At 37.2% G+C, this 15,210-nt stretch overlaps 3 protein-coding genes across 5 annotated transcripts; 1 reads left to right on the plus strand and 2 right to left on the minus strand.

The window, feature by feature from the left end:
* Positions 1–4: 4 nt before the first annotated feature.
* LOC121209556 (delta-1-pyrroline-5-carboxylate synthase) lies at positions 5–10,336 on the minus strand. Of its 2 annotated transcripts, none has more exons than XM_041080369.1 (20): positions 10,084–10,336; positions 9,399–9,470; positions 9,189–9,292; positions 8,995–9,097; positions 8,744–8,905; positions 8,360–8,637; positions 8,127–8,277; positions 7,879–8,043; positions 7,709–7,786; positions 7,526–7,615; positions 7,343–7,429; positions 7,178–7,264; positions 6,996–7,092; positions 6,818–6,921; positions 6,622–6,697; positions 6,388–6,538; positions 862–930; positions 686–752; positions 530–600; positions 5–448 (listed from the first exon to the last, which is right to left on the minus strand). In XM_041080369.1, the coding sequence occupies exons 4-20, from the start codon at positions 9,022–9,024 to the stop codon at positions 361–363; spliced, it is 1,851 nt and encodes a 616-aa protein (XP_040936303.1). In that variant the 5' UTR covers positions 9,025–9,097; positions 9,189–9,292; positions 9,399–9,470; positions 10,084–10,336; the 3' UTR covers positions 5–360. The 2 variants fall into 2 exon arrangements, with proteins under 2 accessions (XP_040936303.1, XP_040936302.1); XM_041080368.1 differs by lacking the exon at positions 10,084–10,336 and adding an exon at positions 9,562–9,677.
* Positions 10,337–12,219: 1,883 nt separating this feature from the next.
* On the plus strand, positions 12,220–14,070 carry LOC121209558 (uncharacterized). 2 transcript variants are annotated; one of them, XM_041080372.1, is made up of 7 exons: positions 12,220–12,351; positions 12,628–12,811; positions 12,990–13,083; positions 13,326–13,492; positions 13,559–13,619; positions 13,691–13,742; positions 13,823–14,070. In XM_041080372.1, exons 2-6 carry the CDS (start codon positions 12,677–12,679, stop codon positions 13,705–13,707), a joined length of 474 nt encoding a protein of 157 aa, XP_040936306.1. In that variant the 5' UTR covers positions 12,220–12,351; positions 12,628–12,676; the 3' UTR covers positions 13,708–13,742; positions 13,823–14,070. The 2 variants fall into 2 exon arrangements, with proteins under 2 accessions (XP_040936306.1, XP_040936305.1); XM_041080371.1 differs by having other exon boundaries at positions 12,314–12,811.
* Positions 14,071–14,331: 261 nt separating this feature from the next.
* On the minus strand, positions 14,332–15,009 carry LOC121209559 (putative lipid-transfer protein DIR1). Its single transcript, XM_041080373.1, has 2 exons — positions 14,637–15,009; positions 14,332–14,545 (listed from the first exon to the last, which is right to left on the minus strand). The coding sequence occupies exons 1-2, from the start codon at positions 14,974–14,976 to the stop codon at positions 14,529–14,531; spliced, it is 357 nt and encodes a 118-aa protein (XP_040936307.1). The 5' UTR covers positions 14,977–15,009; the 3' UTR covers positions 14,332–14,528.
* Positions 15,010–15,210: the final 201 nt, after the last annotated feature.

Below are 15,210 nucleotides of genomic sequence, written 5' to 3' on the forward strand. Positions count from 1 at the left end.
GACATTCATGAAAACATCCTCTCGAATCTTAACGAACTTCTTGAAATCATGAACCTCGAGGAGTTTTGTTTTCTCTTGGTCAACCATAGGAAACATTCACATATCTCAGCTACACTTACAAAGCCAGAAGCTGTGATCTTAAAAAGTTTTTCCATTTACAAGAGAATCATACGGCGTTCCGCATGTTCCGGACAGAAAAGTTTCTGGGAACATAACTATAAGGCCAAAAACCGTAAACAAAATGCGCAGTCATACAAGCAGTTCCGCAGTACCATGCTACAAGATACAGAAACTAATGGAGAGGATGAACAAGGAAAAGAAGACGAATCATTTCCTTCCATCTCTTAATTTCGGAGCTGATTATATTTGTGTTTGCAGGGGAAGATCCTTGTGACTGTAAGTAACCCCTTTGTCACCATCCACTACCTGTCCACTCCCTCTCAAAATCCTACATTTTTAACAACCATGATAGTTTGTTAGAAGATCTACTTTACATGGTAAGTTTTATCATAAAGAAAATCGAGCATACCATCGAGTTGTTAACAATCCTTCAACTCCGACTGGACCTCGGGCATGAACCCTGCTTGTACTTACACCAACCTGTAAAAATCCATGTAAGAAATAGAACAGTTTAGAAAATTGACTGTGTTGTCCAAATACAAGAAAATTTCGGAAGACTGATGACCTCGGCACCAAGTCCGAATCGTGCTCCATCACAAAACCGTGTGTTTGCATTATGAAATACTGCAGCACTGTAACAAAACATCAACTTCGTGAATAACTTGTGTGAATATCCAAAGAAAGTAGATCTCAAGCTGAGAAGTAACCGTACCTGTCTACTTCTATAAAAAAAAACCGTACCTGTCTACTCTGTGCAAAAACATTTCAGCAACTTCGCGATCTTCAGTGACAATACAGTCGGTGTGAGAACTGAAGATAAAGCAAGTTGCTTGTAATTTAGAGAAAGGCAGCCAACAACTCAAGAGGCATAAATAAAGCAATGAATAGAAAAGGAAAACAAATTCCGAGAGAACATGACATGCCTTCCATGTTGTTCCAATAGGGTCGGAAGCGTGTAAATTATTGTACTAAAAAATCACACAAAGTTCAATTCCCAGGAAAGAGAGGTGGATCACATGGATCTCTTAAATACCAAGTCTTTCCTTAGACAGAATATCCCTTCTATAGTAATTTAATAGCACAATTAAATACTACTATTATATCCTCAAATATTGAAAGAAAAATAGGACAAGAAAGAACACAAGAGTTTTAACGAGGTTCGGTAAATTATACCTACGTCCTCGGGCACTAACACCAGATGATAACTTTACTATCTTCAAAATATTACAAACAAATAGATTTCCTTGAGAATTCTCAAATGGGAGAAGAGAGAAAACTAAGAGAGAAAGATTGGTTGGGATGATTGAAATGAGAAATGAGAAAGCCTATTTATAGTTGAGGTTCAAGGACCAAACAATAAATAGCCCATTATCTCAAGGACCAAAAAAAAAATTATCCCATGCCACTTTTTCAAAGTCAACTTTAGGGTGCTAAACTTGCACCACTTTGTATTGTTTGCCATTAATGTTGTCTCCCATTAATGTTAACAATCTCCACCTTGAAGATTTGATTAGGATAATCACATCTTCACACACTTCCTTCAACTCCCCAAATTCGATAAAGTTATCTTTTGTAGTGCCTACAAATGCACTCTCGAGCGCCATACACCTGAAGGTGCTCAAATTCTCAGGATGTTAATCAAGTTCAAACAATGATTAAACTTGATTGTTGTTACCACCTTGGTCATCATATCTGCGGGATTATCTGCTGTCGAATCTTCTGAAGTAGAATTTTTCCTTTTTCAAAGACTTCCCGCACAAAGTGATATCTTACGTCGATATGCTTGGTTCTTGAATGATAGACTTGATTTTTCGCTAAATGAATAGCGCTCTGACTGTCACAATATAAACTTATGTGACTTTGAACAACTCCTAAGTCTTTCAACAATCCATTAAGCCAAATAGCCTCCTTAACAGCTTCTGTAACTGCCATATATTCTGCCTCTGTAGTAGACACAGCTACTGTAGACTGTAAGGTAGACTTCCAACTCACTGGGGCTTTCGCAAGAGTAAACAGATACCCCGTAGTTGAACGACGTTTATCTAAATCACCAGCAAAGTCGGAATCAACATATCCAACTACAAACTGACCAAGTGCTTCATCCTGTTCAAAAATTAAACCAACATCTACGGTTTTTCGAAGATACCGTAGAATCCATTTCACAGCTTGCCAATGTCCTTTTCCAGGATCATGCATATACCTGCTCATAACTCCAACAGCTTGTGAAATGTCAGGCCTCGTACACACCATCGCATACATCAAACTCCCAACTGCATTAGCATATGGGACTTTCGCCATATATTCTCTTTCATCTTCAGTCTTCGGAGATAATTGAGCACTAAGTTTCAAATGAGAAGCAAGTGGGGTACTTACATGTTTTGTGTTTTCATTTACACCAAAACATTGTAATACCTTTTTCAGATATTGCTTCTGATTTAAACAGAGCTTGCCTCTCGGTCTATCTCTACTTATCTCCATGCCGAGAATCTTCTTGGCCTCACCTAGATCTTTCATCTCGAACTCTTGATTCAACTGAGCCTTCAGCTTATCTATCTCATTTTGGCTCTTCGAAGCGATTAACATATCATCAACATACAAGAGTAGATAAATGAAAGATCCGTCATGCAGCTTCTGCAAATATACACAATTGTCATATTTGCTTCTTGTGTACTTCTGCCTTCTCATAAAGCTATCAAATCGCTTGTACCACTGCCTCGGGGATTGCTTCAATCCATATAGCGATTTGTTAAGCTTACAAACCCAATTTCTACCACCAGCATTTGTGTATCCTTCGGGCTGAGTCATATAGATCTCCTCTTCTAACTCACCATGCAAGAAAGCCGTCTTAACATCATGTTGAGCTAGTTCCAAATTCAACTGTGCTACCAAGGCCAACAAAATTCTAATGGAGGAATGCTTCACAACAGGGGAAAATACATCATTGTAGTCAATTCCCTCCTTCTGAGCGTAGCCTTTAGCTACCAATCTTGCCTTGTAGCGAATATCCTTCTTGCTAGGAGATCCAACTTTCTTTGTGAATACCCACTTGCATCCGATTGCCCTTTTACCTTTTGGTAATTGCGCCAACTCCCAAGTATTGTTCTTCCGGAGAAACTGCATTTCTTCATCCATGGCGCTTTTCCATTTATCACTTTCTAAGCTTTGCATTGCTTCTTGATAAGTGATAGGAATATCATCAACAACGGGAAGGGCGTAGGCCACCATATCAGTAAATCGAGCAGGTTTACGAATTTCTCTCCGTGGCCTTGCAACTGCAACTGGTTCTGGTGTACTTAGTGGTTCTTGGGTCAGAACCTCTTCAACCTCTAATTCCTCCATTGTGGCTGGAGAATTAGACTTATTAACTGGGCAAATCCCCATCTGTTCAAACTCTACCTGTTTTGGAGTACACTCCACCTGCTGTGGAGTATTGCTCGTCTGAATATCTTTATCTGCTACATTTTTCAATGTGGCAGATTCATCAAAGGTAACATCTCTGCTACAGATCATTTTCTTTGTGCTTAAGCACCAAAGACGAAATCCCTTCACTCCAGAAGTGATTCCCATAAAGAGAGCTTTCTTTGCCCTCGGATCTAACTTTGACTCCTTCACATGGTAATATGCAGTGGTTCCAAACACATGTAAGGAATCATAATCTGTAGCCGGTTTTCCAGACCATACCTCTATAGGAGTTTTTCTTTCTAATGCAGATGATGGCAAACGATTAACAAGATGGCCAGCGTATGTCACAGCCTCAGCCCAAAATTGCTTGCCCAACCCAGCATTGGACAACATACATCGAACTTTCTCCAGCAATGTTCGATTCATACGCTCTGCCACTCCATTCTATTGTGGTGTATCCCTAACTGTGAAGTGTCGAACAATACCATACTCTTGGCACACATCGAAGAACGGATCACTTTTATATTCCCCTCCATTGTCCGTCCTAAGCCGCTTGATTTTCTTGCCAGTCTGGTTTTCGATCATAGTTTTCCATTTAAGAAAAACTCCAAGCACTTCATCTTTAGTTTTCATGGTATACACCCAAACTCTTCTGGAAAAGTCATCAACAAAAGTAACAAAGTAGTGTTTTCCTCCCAACGAAGGTGTTTTGGAAGGCCCCCACACATCTGAGTGAATATATTCCAAAATACCTTTTGTATTATGGATAGCAGTGTCGAATTTCACTCTCTTTTGCTTTCCCAGAACACAGTGCTCACAAAATTTTAATTTGCAAGCCTTTGCACCTTTCAACAATCCTTGCTTTGCCAGAATTTGCAAGGATTTTTCGCTGGCATGTCCCAACTTCATATGCCACAACTGCATTGAGTCCAAGTCTTTGTTACCGGAAGCTGCAGCGACTGCTCCAATAACTGTACTACCTTGGTAGTAATACAAGTTATTTTTCCTGATGCCCTTCAATATCACAAGTGCGCCAGATGTCACTTTCAAAACCCCATCTCTCATAGTAACAACTGAACCATTGGATTCCAAGGCTCCCAATGAGATGAGATTTTTCTTCAAACTGGGCACGTACCGAACATCAGTCAAAACTCTGGTTGATCCATCTTTATTCTTTAATTGGATTGAACCTATCCCAACAGTTTTACAGGCATTGTCATTGCCCATATAAACAACTCCTCCATTTAGTTCTACTAAATCAGAGAACCACTCTCGGTTAGGGGACATATGATAGGTACAACCCGAATCCAATATCCACTCATCTGAATGGAACGACGATGATGATGCAACCAGTGATAGTTCAGAGTCACTGGTATCATGCTTTGCAACACAAGCATCTACAGCAGCTTTTCCCTTATTCTTCAGCTTTGGACAATTTTTCTTCCAGTGGCCTTTCTCATGACAAAAAGCACATTCATCTTTCCCGAGACTGGACTTTGACTTTGATCTCCCCTTTTGAGTTTTCTTCCGAGTGTATGAACGACCTCGGACTACTAAAGCTTCTGTATCTCTGATTGAGTTTTTTCTGTTTGTCCTTCTTTCTCTGTTCATAACTGTATAAGGCCGCACAGACTTCGCTCAGAGATATATCACTCCTGCCATGAAGTAGAGTAGTTTCTAGGAACTCAAACTCCTCAGGAAGTGACCCCAACAGCATCAAAGCCAAATCTTCATCTTTGAATGTCTCATCCATATTCAGCAAATCAGTGACTAACTGATTAAATTTGGTGATGTGATCATTCATTGTGGTACTTGGGACGTAAGTGAAGCGAAACAGTCTTTTCTTCAAGTGGAGCTTATTTTGACTGCTTTTCTTTAAAAAATTTTCTTCAAGTGCCACCCACAACTTATTTGCAGAAGTCTCCTTTGAAAAAGCATACCTCTGCTCTCGAGAAAGGCATGATCGAATTGTGCCACATGCCAACCGATTGATCGCCTTCCAATCTTTCTCCTGTACATCATCTGGTTTCTCTTCATCAATGGCAATGTCTAGACCCTGCTGAAAAAGGGCATCTAGAACCTCACTTTGCCACATACCAAAATGGCCCGTGCCATCAAAGATCTCCACGGCCAATCTTGCATTTGCAATTGTCGGTCTTGTCCACATGGACGATGTTGAAGCTCCTACACCGACCGTTTTCTCCATAATCTTTCAATATACCTAAGGAAATCTTTTCTGATGTGGAAGATCAGTTTAAACTGCAACCACAGAGCATACTACGATTAACCTTCGGCTCTGATACCACTTGTTGTTCCAATAGGGTCGGAAGCGTGTAAATTATTGTACTAAAAAATCACACAAAGTTCAATTCCCAGGAAAGAGAGGTGGATCACATGGATCTCTTAAATACCAAGTCTTTCCTTAGACAGAATATCCCTTCTATAGTAATTTAATAGCACAATTAAATACTACTATTATATCCTCAAATATTGAAAGAAAAATAGGACAAGAAAGAACACAAGAGTTTTAACGAGGTTCGGTAAATTATACCTACGTCCTCGGGCACTAACACCAGATGATAACTTTACTATCTTCAAAATATTACAAACAAATAGATTTCCTTGAGAATTCTCAAATGGGAGAAGAGAGAAAACTAAGAGAGAAAGATTGGTTGGGATGATTGAAATGAGAAATGAGAAAGCCTATTTATAGTTGAGGTTCAAGGACCAAACAATAAATAGCCCATTATCTCAAGGACCAAAAAAAAATTATCCCATGCCACTTTTTCAAAGTCAACTTTAGGGTGCTAAACTTGCACCACTTTGTATTGTTTGCCATTAATGTTGTCTCCCATTAATGTTAACATTCCATGCTGATGTATATGGTCAATAGCAGCCCCCACATCATCCACGAATTCAACTGTGCACGCATGTGAACTGTACTCACAATGTAACGATTGTGCCCTGGGAAGGTTTAACAAGGAACTTGCTCTTGGTCCACCATAAAGGGTAACCCCTGCAGAAAGTAATCCCTCGAAAGTTCAACGACAGAACTTAGCAGCCTCAACCAGAATCATATATACACTCGTATAAGCATACCTTCACGTCGGAGTTCCGCAAGAAGCTCCTTGAGCAAATCATTATTTGACAAATCCTGGTGTAATAGAAGTGTTTCCTGAAAACAGCATCGTTAAGGAATTCCGAAACAAACTACACAAAAATAGAAAGGCAAGCACGGTAACATAAGCAGCTAAAAACAGGAACACAAGTCGAAATCTATGCATAATGGAATTACCATTGTGTTACATGCTGCTGGGTAGTCTATCTTTGCGTCCCGAACAATTTTTTTGGCCATATCCGGGTTAGCTGACTTGTCAACATAAACATGACAAACTCTATCTGCAATGAATATTTTGAAGTTCAGTTGAAGATCTAATTCGCAAGGCATCGAAGAGCCGAATTATTTTTCTTACCGGCATGACCAAGAACAGGAATTTTTGTTGAATTATTAATTTGAGAAACAAGACTATTGCTACCTCTTGGGATCACAAGATCTATCACATCATCAAGTTGTGGCAAAATAGAATAAATTAAAAAAACATACACATATATATATACCAAAGAGCTTTAATGAACTGAAAATCTTGCAGCTCACCTTAAGCAAATCTGGGATATCCTCTCTTGAAGCGACGAGTCCGATAAGTTTGTCTCCAACGTTGTCTGGGATGGCAGAAGTAATGATCTGATGATATAGAAACAAAAGCAATAAGGCTCGTGCTTCGGTATGAGCAAGTATTTACATGAAGCTAGAGAATCATACCTTGTGTAGGATTGCATTTGATCGCCTAGCTTCTTTGCCACCTTTAAGAAGTAGCCCGTTACCAGTTCGAATGGCTAGTGAAGCTATCTATTAAATCATAACGGGAAAAATGATACTAAAATAATCATGAATTCTTATCAATGTGAAATATGACAACACCTAATAAGCTAAATGGTCCGTTACCTGAACAAAGGCATCCGGTCGAGACTCGAAAACAATCAGCAGGACACAGAGAGGACAAGATGTTTTCTCCAAGATGAGTCCATCTGCAAACTGCACCAAGGGTAATCGAAGTAAATGGTGAAAACAGTGATGAGGAAAGCAAATCCACACAATTCTAAGATGTTTTTTTTGAGGATTTCTAACGTCTGTTCTCTTTACAATATGACCAATAGGCTCTTCCATGTCAGCAAGTACACGAATAGATTTTGCAAGAGCTGCAATCTGTTAAACAAAACAATGTATGAAAATCCGGAGGAATTTGCTTACATATCAAATGGAAGCAACACACAATCACATAATCAACAAATGCTTGCCTTTCCAGGCTTCAAGGCCAAACGAGATATTAGTGCCTTCTCGTATCCATCAGCCTTGGCAGCAGCAACATCAGCTTCGTTTTCAGCCATGATCAAACTTTCGTTGGCCTCCAGAGCATCAGCTACATCCAGCAAAAGTTTCCTCCTATCTTCAGAGCTCATTGCCTGAAAGTAAGATCATTTACAAAAACATCCAAACCGAAGAGAGATCGTTTACGGTCAAATCTAGAAGAAATGATGTTTCCTACCTGTAGCCGTCTAGAACATTCTCGTGCTGCAACCGCCATTTCACGTGCATCAACTTCATTAACCGAAGTCCATAAGTGTGCATCTTTATGAAATAGGGTACCAACAGGCTTTCCTTGAAGTAGCTTTATAATGTTATCAGTGGCATAGCCACTTTAAAACACAAAATCAGGAGTGTCAGCAGCAAGAACCAGTTTTATAAGCTAATAATCTGTCTCGATTATAAGTCGCATACCTAGTAATAACAACAGGGATACCAGAAGAAGCAGCACAAACGGCCGCATCAACCTTTGCGGTCATACCTCCTCTACCTAGCCTGGACTTGTCACCAAATGTTATTTCTGCTTGATGTTTTTCTTTTATATATGTATGGATCGGTTTTGAGTTCGGATCACTAGGTGGTCCACTATAAAGACCCTCCACATCACTCAACAAAACAAGGAGATCAGCTTTTACTTCCATAGCTAATAGACCTGCTAGACTGTCATTATCCCAGAATATCCCAGAAGAATCCTGAAACAACAAAAACTTGCAATCAATTTGTCTGAAAGGAAGAACAGAAGAAAACAGAAAGTTGTCTGAAAGAATGAAGCTTGAACTTGAAGGCATAGTTGTATACCTCGTAAGGTGCTCGACGAGTGCTGACTGCATCATTTTCATTGAAAACAGGAATAACTTTCAAAGCTAATAAAGATTTCACTGTTTCAGAGAGTTGTTCTCTGAAACTATCATTCCTAAAGTCACTATCTGTTACAAGATGTTGTGAAGAAGTAACATCAAGCTGCAAAAAAAGATTTTGAGTTATAATATTAAGACAAGTGGAAACATAAAGGTTCAAACATAAAACTATGTTGTTATTTCAGGTTTCACCTGGCTAAACAAGGTGTCATAAAGAGCCATTAAACTATTTTGGCCAACAGCAGCACAAGCTTTGCCGTCAAGTTCAACTTGTGGGTTTTGAAGGTCAGCCAAACTGTACAAAACAAAGATGAAATCTTTTTTTAATTCAAATTTTATGAAAAAGAAAAAAACAAATAAGAAAAAGGTGTTGGAGGAATTGAAACCTGCTATTGACCAGTTTCCTGTATCTAAGCCTTTGACGACCAAGACCAACAGCACCTGAAGTGACTAAAACTACTTCATAGCCTTGAGAGTTTAGTTCCTTAAGCTGCAAGCAACCAGTTCATTCAAACGCACATTAACAGTGAGCCATCAAAATCAAAATAAAAATCCCAGCTTTCCCATTGTTACCCTTTTCTTATTTAATTAATTACCTGTTCACATAAAGCCCCAAGCCTCCCCACTGCTAATCTTCCATCGTGTCGAGTCACCACGGCTGTTCCCACCTTTATTATAATAAAAAATCCATAAATCAAATCATTCCCCTCTTATTAATGAAACCAAAACCACATTATCATAAAAAAAAAACACAGAAACCTTAACAATGAGACGCTTGACATCGATCAAAAAAGCTCGGATAGGATCCATGGAGGGGAGAAAAGGGGTTGTGATTTGTGAAGAAGATGAATGAAGCAACGTTTTCAAAAAGTATATATATAATAATAATAAAGAAACTTTATTCAAAGGAAAATTCCTAATAGTTTGGAGCAGACATTATATAGTATGATGATGATGTTGTTTGTTGTGGTTGTCGTCTGTACGGAATAGTGACAGAAGTGGTTCATGTTTCACATGGAGATCAATGGCGAGACGTAAGACGACATGACAAACACTCTTATCATTATTATTAGAAGCCGTAACGTATTGAGTGAGGGACACGCGACACCATTTCCTTGGTTGCTTTCATGATATTTTCTTTATCCCAAAACTTTTCTGTTTGATTTTTTCTTATATTTATCGACACATATTCGATCCCGAAACAAAACAACCCTTACCTTGCTCTATCATTTTCACGATATGAGATTACGAAAATATCATTTGAGATTCAAATGAACAGACCTTAACGACCAAACGCTTGACGTTCTTAATGCAAGCAGCTGGATCAGTGTCCACGGGAGACAAAGCTTGGTTCCTGACGGAATGGAATATTGGCGAATGTGGGTTAAGTTTTTGTGCAGGCAAGGAGGCCGGCCATTCAAAGGCGTTGCTAATTATTGAGTAGTTTTTAGGAACCAAACTGATTTTTATATCTATGTCATATAGATATAGTCCCTGTTCCTCGTATGAGTGGAGAGAAACAACAAACGCAGAGTGTCGGGGCTATCAACACGTAACCCTTGCCTAATAGCCTGCCAGCCAGAATTAGCTGCTTGGCTGCTTTTTATTTTACGGAAAATAACTTCCCAAATTTCCTTCCTCCATCGCTGCATTTCTGACCCAACATCTATTCTTCAGGGTTTTCATCTCACCCTTCCATTATACTTCTATGTTAAGATATCAACAATTAACTTAAAACATATAAAAAAAATCTAAAAATATGAATAGATCAAGTTTGCTATAAACCTTATATTAATGGAAACTATTGATATAACTTATTAGTTGTAAAGATATAAGCTATTTAAATATAAAATTATATTTTTATTATCATAAAAATTATAATTTAATTTCAACCCGATTTCATTATTGAAGTGGAGGTAGCTCATCTCATTCCAAAGTATAAAAATATATATATTGATATTTATTTGTTTATAGGGGAAGAATTTTGTGTAGTGAGAAAAGTATTTGTTGAAATTTGAACGTAAGTAAACCTTTTAGCATAATGGGGACTAAACCTAATTTCTTTACTTAAGGTTGGTATCAAAGAATTTGTGTAATTAACACAAAATTCTTTATTTATGTTTTAGGTAACTCAATTTAATCCTTGAAATCTTTTATTTCTATTTTTAAATCAAAACGTATAATTTTAAAAGATTGGATTAGAAATCTTTAAGATTATTGCCAAATGAGTTTTGAATAATAATTATACAAAATAAATCTCAAAATTATATATAAAATTTGATTTAATATGTAATTTTATATATATTATTATAATTAACATTAAGAATGTGGATTTAAGCCTAAACTTTACCTCAGATTATTATTATTTTTCCAGCATTTTGGGCTTAGTCTTTTGTATCTTCTCCACCCAAATAAAGAAAATTGAGCCTAAAAAGACTTTCCATTTTTGCAAGAAAAAACAAAATCCAAGAATAGGTATAATAATATAAATTAATATAATAAGCAAGCATTAACGTATGTCAAAGCAGTACTGAGCAGTAGGCACATGCCAAATAGGGACATGACTGCCATCCTCTTAAAGTGCTTACACTTTTCTTTTACTTTTTATTATTATTATTTATTTTCTCTAAATTTTGTTCTTATCCAATCCCATATTACTTTGCGTTAGGTGTTGCATTTTCATCCACAACATTTCACCCATAGCTTTAGTATAAAATTTTACTTTTTTATCTTCTCTTCATTCTCTTCTTTTTTTTAATCTTTTTATAATTTCACAAGAAAATTATTTGCCATATGATTTGCTCATTTCAGGCCTTGTAATTCGCCAATAATTTAGAGAGAAAAACCCCCCACAATGAAAAAAAAACATTTTTTCCTAATTTCAAACTTAATAGAAACTGGGAAAATATTTAACTCAAGGAAAGAAAAAAAAAACTGGCTTTGGAAGAGGCAAATGCGATATAACAGCATCCTTTGAGAAGCTGACAGGTTCTATTCTAGGACGACGGCACACCATGTGGGGAAATTTTTGGACACATGTAGTTCATGCACTTGAACCCCTTTTCTTTTTGGTCTTTGGATAACATTGGATTACAATATTGTTTGTTTCTTTTCTGTAATACGGTCAAAACAATGATCTCATGGTAGTTAACAAAGCATTACAAGAACTAGACAGGGTAGCGTAATTCATGTATGTTGTGTAATAAACAGGGTTTTCCAGGTCTATTACCATTAGCTCTAAAATTTACAAGAACCCACCAGTTTGATCCGATAGGATAAAAGGATAAGGTCATAAGTGGGGGAGGCATCGGTCAACTAACTGCCATCATCTATGCCTTATACCCTGGCTTAGTATCATCAAGTCAAATTTCAATTCAAGGCAATAAGGATAATTGGATATGAAAGACGTATCTTTTTTTATTTGATTGGGATATTAATTATGTAATAGATTTACTTTCCTTATACCATACATCACTTTGTGTGTATAAATATGGACCATTGTTAGTGTACTGGGAAAACCAAAAGGGTCGACTTTGGGTGGAAAAAAAGGTTGGAACTTTGAACTTTCATTCATACAAAATTACTGCTTTCACGTGTCGTGTATATATCTGTCTGCATGTCCGTTTTTTTTTTTCAAAGTTTCAATCTTTTGTAAAAATCGGTAAAAGGGAGAGGACGGTTTCTTTTCTTTTCATTGAAATAAAAACAATAACTGATGCAAACACAAAGAGCAATCTTCACGTGTCTTTCTTTGTTGCGTACTGTTTTTGTTCTTTGATCGTCTTTGTTTTGATTCTTAGACGGTGTTGCTTTTTAAATATATAGGGATTCACAAGAGAGCAAAAGAGAAGCTTGATTTTGTGTGTAGAGAATAATGGAAGGAAATAAAAAAGTGGGGTCTTCTTCTTCTTCTTCTTCTTCTTCTTTAGCTTCAGAGCTATTTGGTTCAAAAGACCCACCTTCTTCTTCTACTGGGATTTTTGGCTCTATTTTTGCTCCTCCATCTAAGGTATTTTTTTTATTATTACCATGTTTGTTTGTTCTTTCAATTTGATCCATGGATAGTTTTCATTTTCTTAATTGGGATTTTTATCTTGTATGAGCTTTACATGGCTGATTAATGGCTGCTGAGAGCATTGCAGAGTTGAACAAATGACATTCTTTTGTTATTGTTGTATATGTTATAGGTATTAGGTAGGGAGTCACTGCGTCATGACCTTATTACCAAAAGGTACGATTCACCCAAAGAGCCATGGAACACAACAAAGCCAGGTCCCTATGGTATGTTCATCACTCTATTTCCATTCCACAACCATTTTGTTCATTACATATAGTATTAGGTGTTGTGTTGTGCACTAGACCAAAACAAGAACCAAGTTTTCTCTTACAGAATTCCTGTGATATAAAGTGTGAATTGAAGTAGTTTCCAACAATTGCTTCTGTTTCCACTTGGTAATTAGTGAATGCTCAATTTTTGGTGCCTGGAAATTCTCTCCAAATCATTTCATTAATATCTATATCAGGTAATTCTTCCAAAGGACATGAAGGTGAAAATCAGAACATGGGAAATAGAAACATTTATGAGGAACAACGAGTTGAACCCTGTCATTTAAGTTCATCGATTTACTACGGTGGCCAAGATGTATGCTTTGATCCCAAGAGTAGAGAGGACTCGGAATTGAACTCCGTGGTAAGTAGTACTAGTGATCTGACATCTTATTTAGGAATCTGCTAACTTGTTTTCTTAATTTCCTAGTTTAACAAGGATCTTGTAGAAGATGATCCAGGGTTTGCATCAAGAGGAAATTGGTGGCAAGGTACTGTATAATGGCCAATTTGGACAAAAATATTCCAATTCAAAGGTTTAACATGTTTGTTATTTCTGCAGGTTCTCTATATTACTAATACTTGTTTGCCAATCAGGATAAATACTTATAAAGGTACCTTTGCTACTGAATCAAAATCTCCCTGAATTGGACCAATGCAATGACTGATAAATTTTGGTTTTTATCCTTAACAGGTACAGAGGAAGATATGGGCAACATTTTAATCTGTTTCAAGTTATATATATAGGAGATGGATTATATAGCAAATCAAATGTTGCAGAGAGCTGGATTGTTTATTACTGTCTCCAGCCAAGCAATTATAGTTATTTGGTCTCCCTTTTAAGGATTATCAAACTTGCTTCTTAGTGACTATATATTATTATGATGAATTGTTACTTTTGCTTGAATGTATGGTTTATCCATGGTTGAACTCTCTTGACTACCTTTTTTTGTCTCCAATTTTTTTTTTCTTTTTATTCAATTTAGCCATTGACAGCACATGGTTTTACTTGTTTCTGTGGATGCTATTCGCTATAAACATTAAAAAACAACATTAAATTTGTACCACAGTTTTATCTTGTAGTCAATTCAACAGTTTTCAGTTTTGTCTCCTATTCAAAATTTGTACCCCAAAGATTAAAGCAGTCTTATCTATCTGCTGGTGGGATGCTTTTACAATGGTAGTTAAAGAAGGCATAAGAAGGGACAGGTCAAATATTCTGAAATTCATATAGTTTTGTCTCTGTATTTTAGTATTTTCATGCTAAATAACTGGAAAGCGTATGTTTTTTGAACTATTATTCTTATTATTCAATATGGATATGAACAAGCTGCAAGCTTGTATTGGTACATAAGTAAAGCTTGAATTACAAAGTGATTAGTATCATATGTGAGGTCCATTCAAGGAAGTGTGTAAGCTGCAAAGTTCAAACAAGCAGTCATAATTAATAACAAGTTTCAAAAACTAAAAAATTAGATGAATAATGTAGAAATGAAATCACAACTGACCTCCACACTTGTATCCGATCGGACGGTTGGCTATGTTGCATCGTTTAGGGATTGTTATGGCAATTTCTGGCTTGATTCCGGACGATTTAGCGGTGCTCGAGAGCATAACAGCACAGAGGCAGCTTGGATTGTGGCCGATTTGCCTCACTTGGGTGCAACATGTGGCAGAAACCGGAGCATTCTCGTCTTGTGCTGCTTCAGCACACGGGATCATTTTCATTGCTTCATTATCAGGTGATGATTTCCCACATTCCCCTGCTGCATCAACGTTTTGTAGCCGCACAAAGCTTACAAGCACAACCAATCCTACAAGACAAATGAATTTCGTTGCAGATGCCATTGCTCGAAGCTTAATGCAGCAACCCTTGTTCTGAAGGGGTATTTATACTGCAACATTATGTAAGAGCAGCTTTAGCCCACTACAGATAATGGAGGTGGCACTAAAAGAACAGACAATTCTATTATTGTAGCACTTTGCTTTAAAAAAATATATTTGGGAGAATTATCTAGTTCTTGTTTATTTCTATCAGAGTTAGGTATATGCAGTGAAAATGATGATTCTTCCACTTGTAAT

The sequence above is a fragment of the Gossypium hirsutum genome, chromosome A11, assembly GCF_007990345.1.
Source record: "Gossypium hirsutum isolate 1008001.06 chromosome A11, Gossypium_hirsutum_v2.1, whole genome shotgun sequence".
NCBI lineage: Eukaryota > Viridiplantae > Streptophyta > Magnoliopsida > Malvales > Malvaceae > Gossypium > Gossypium hirsutum.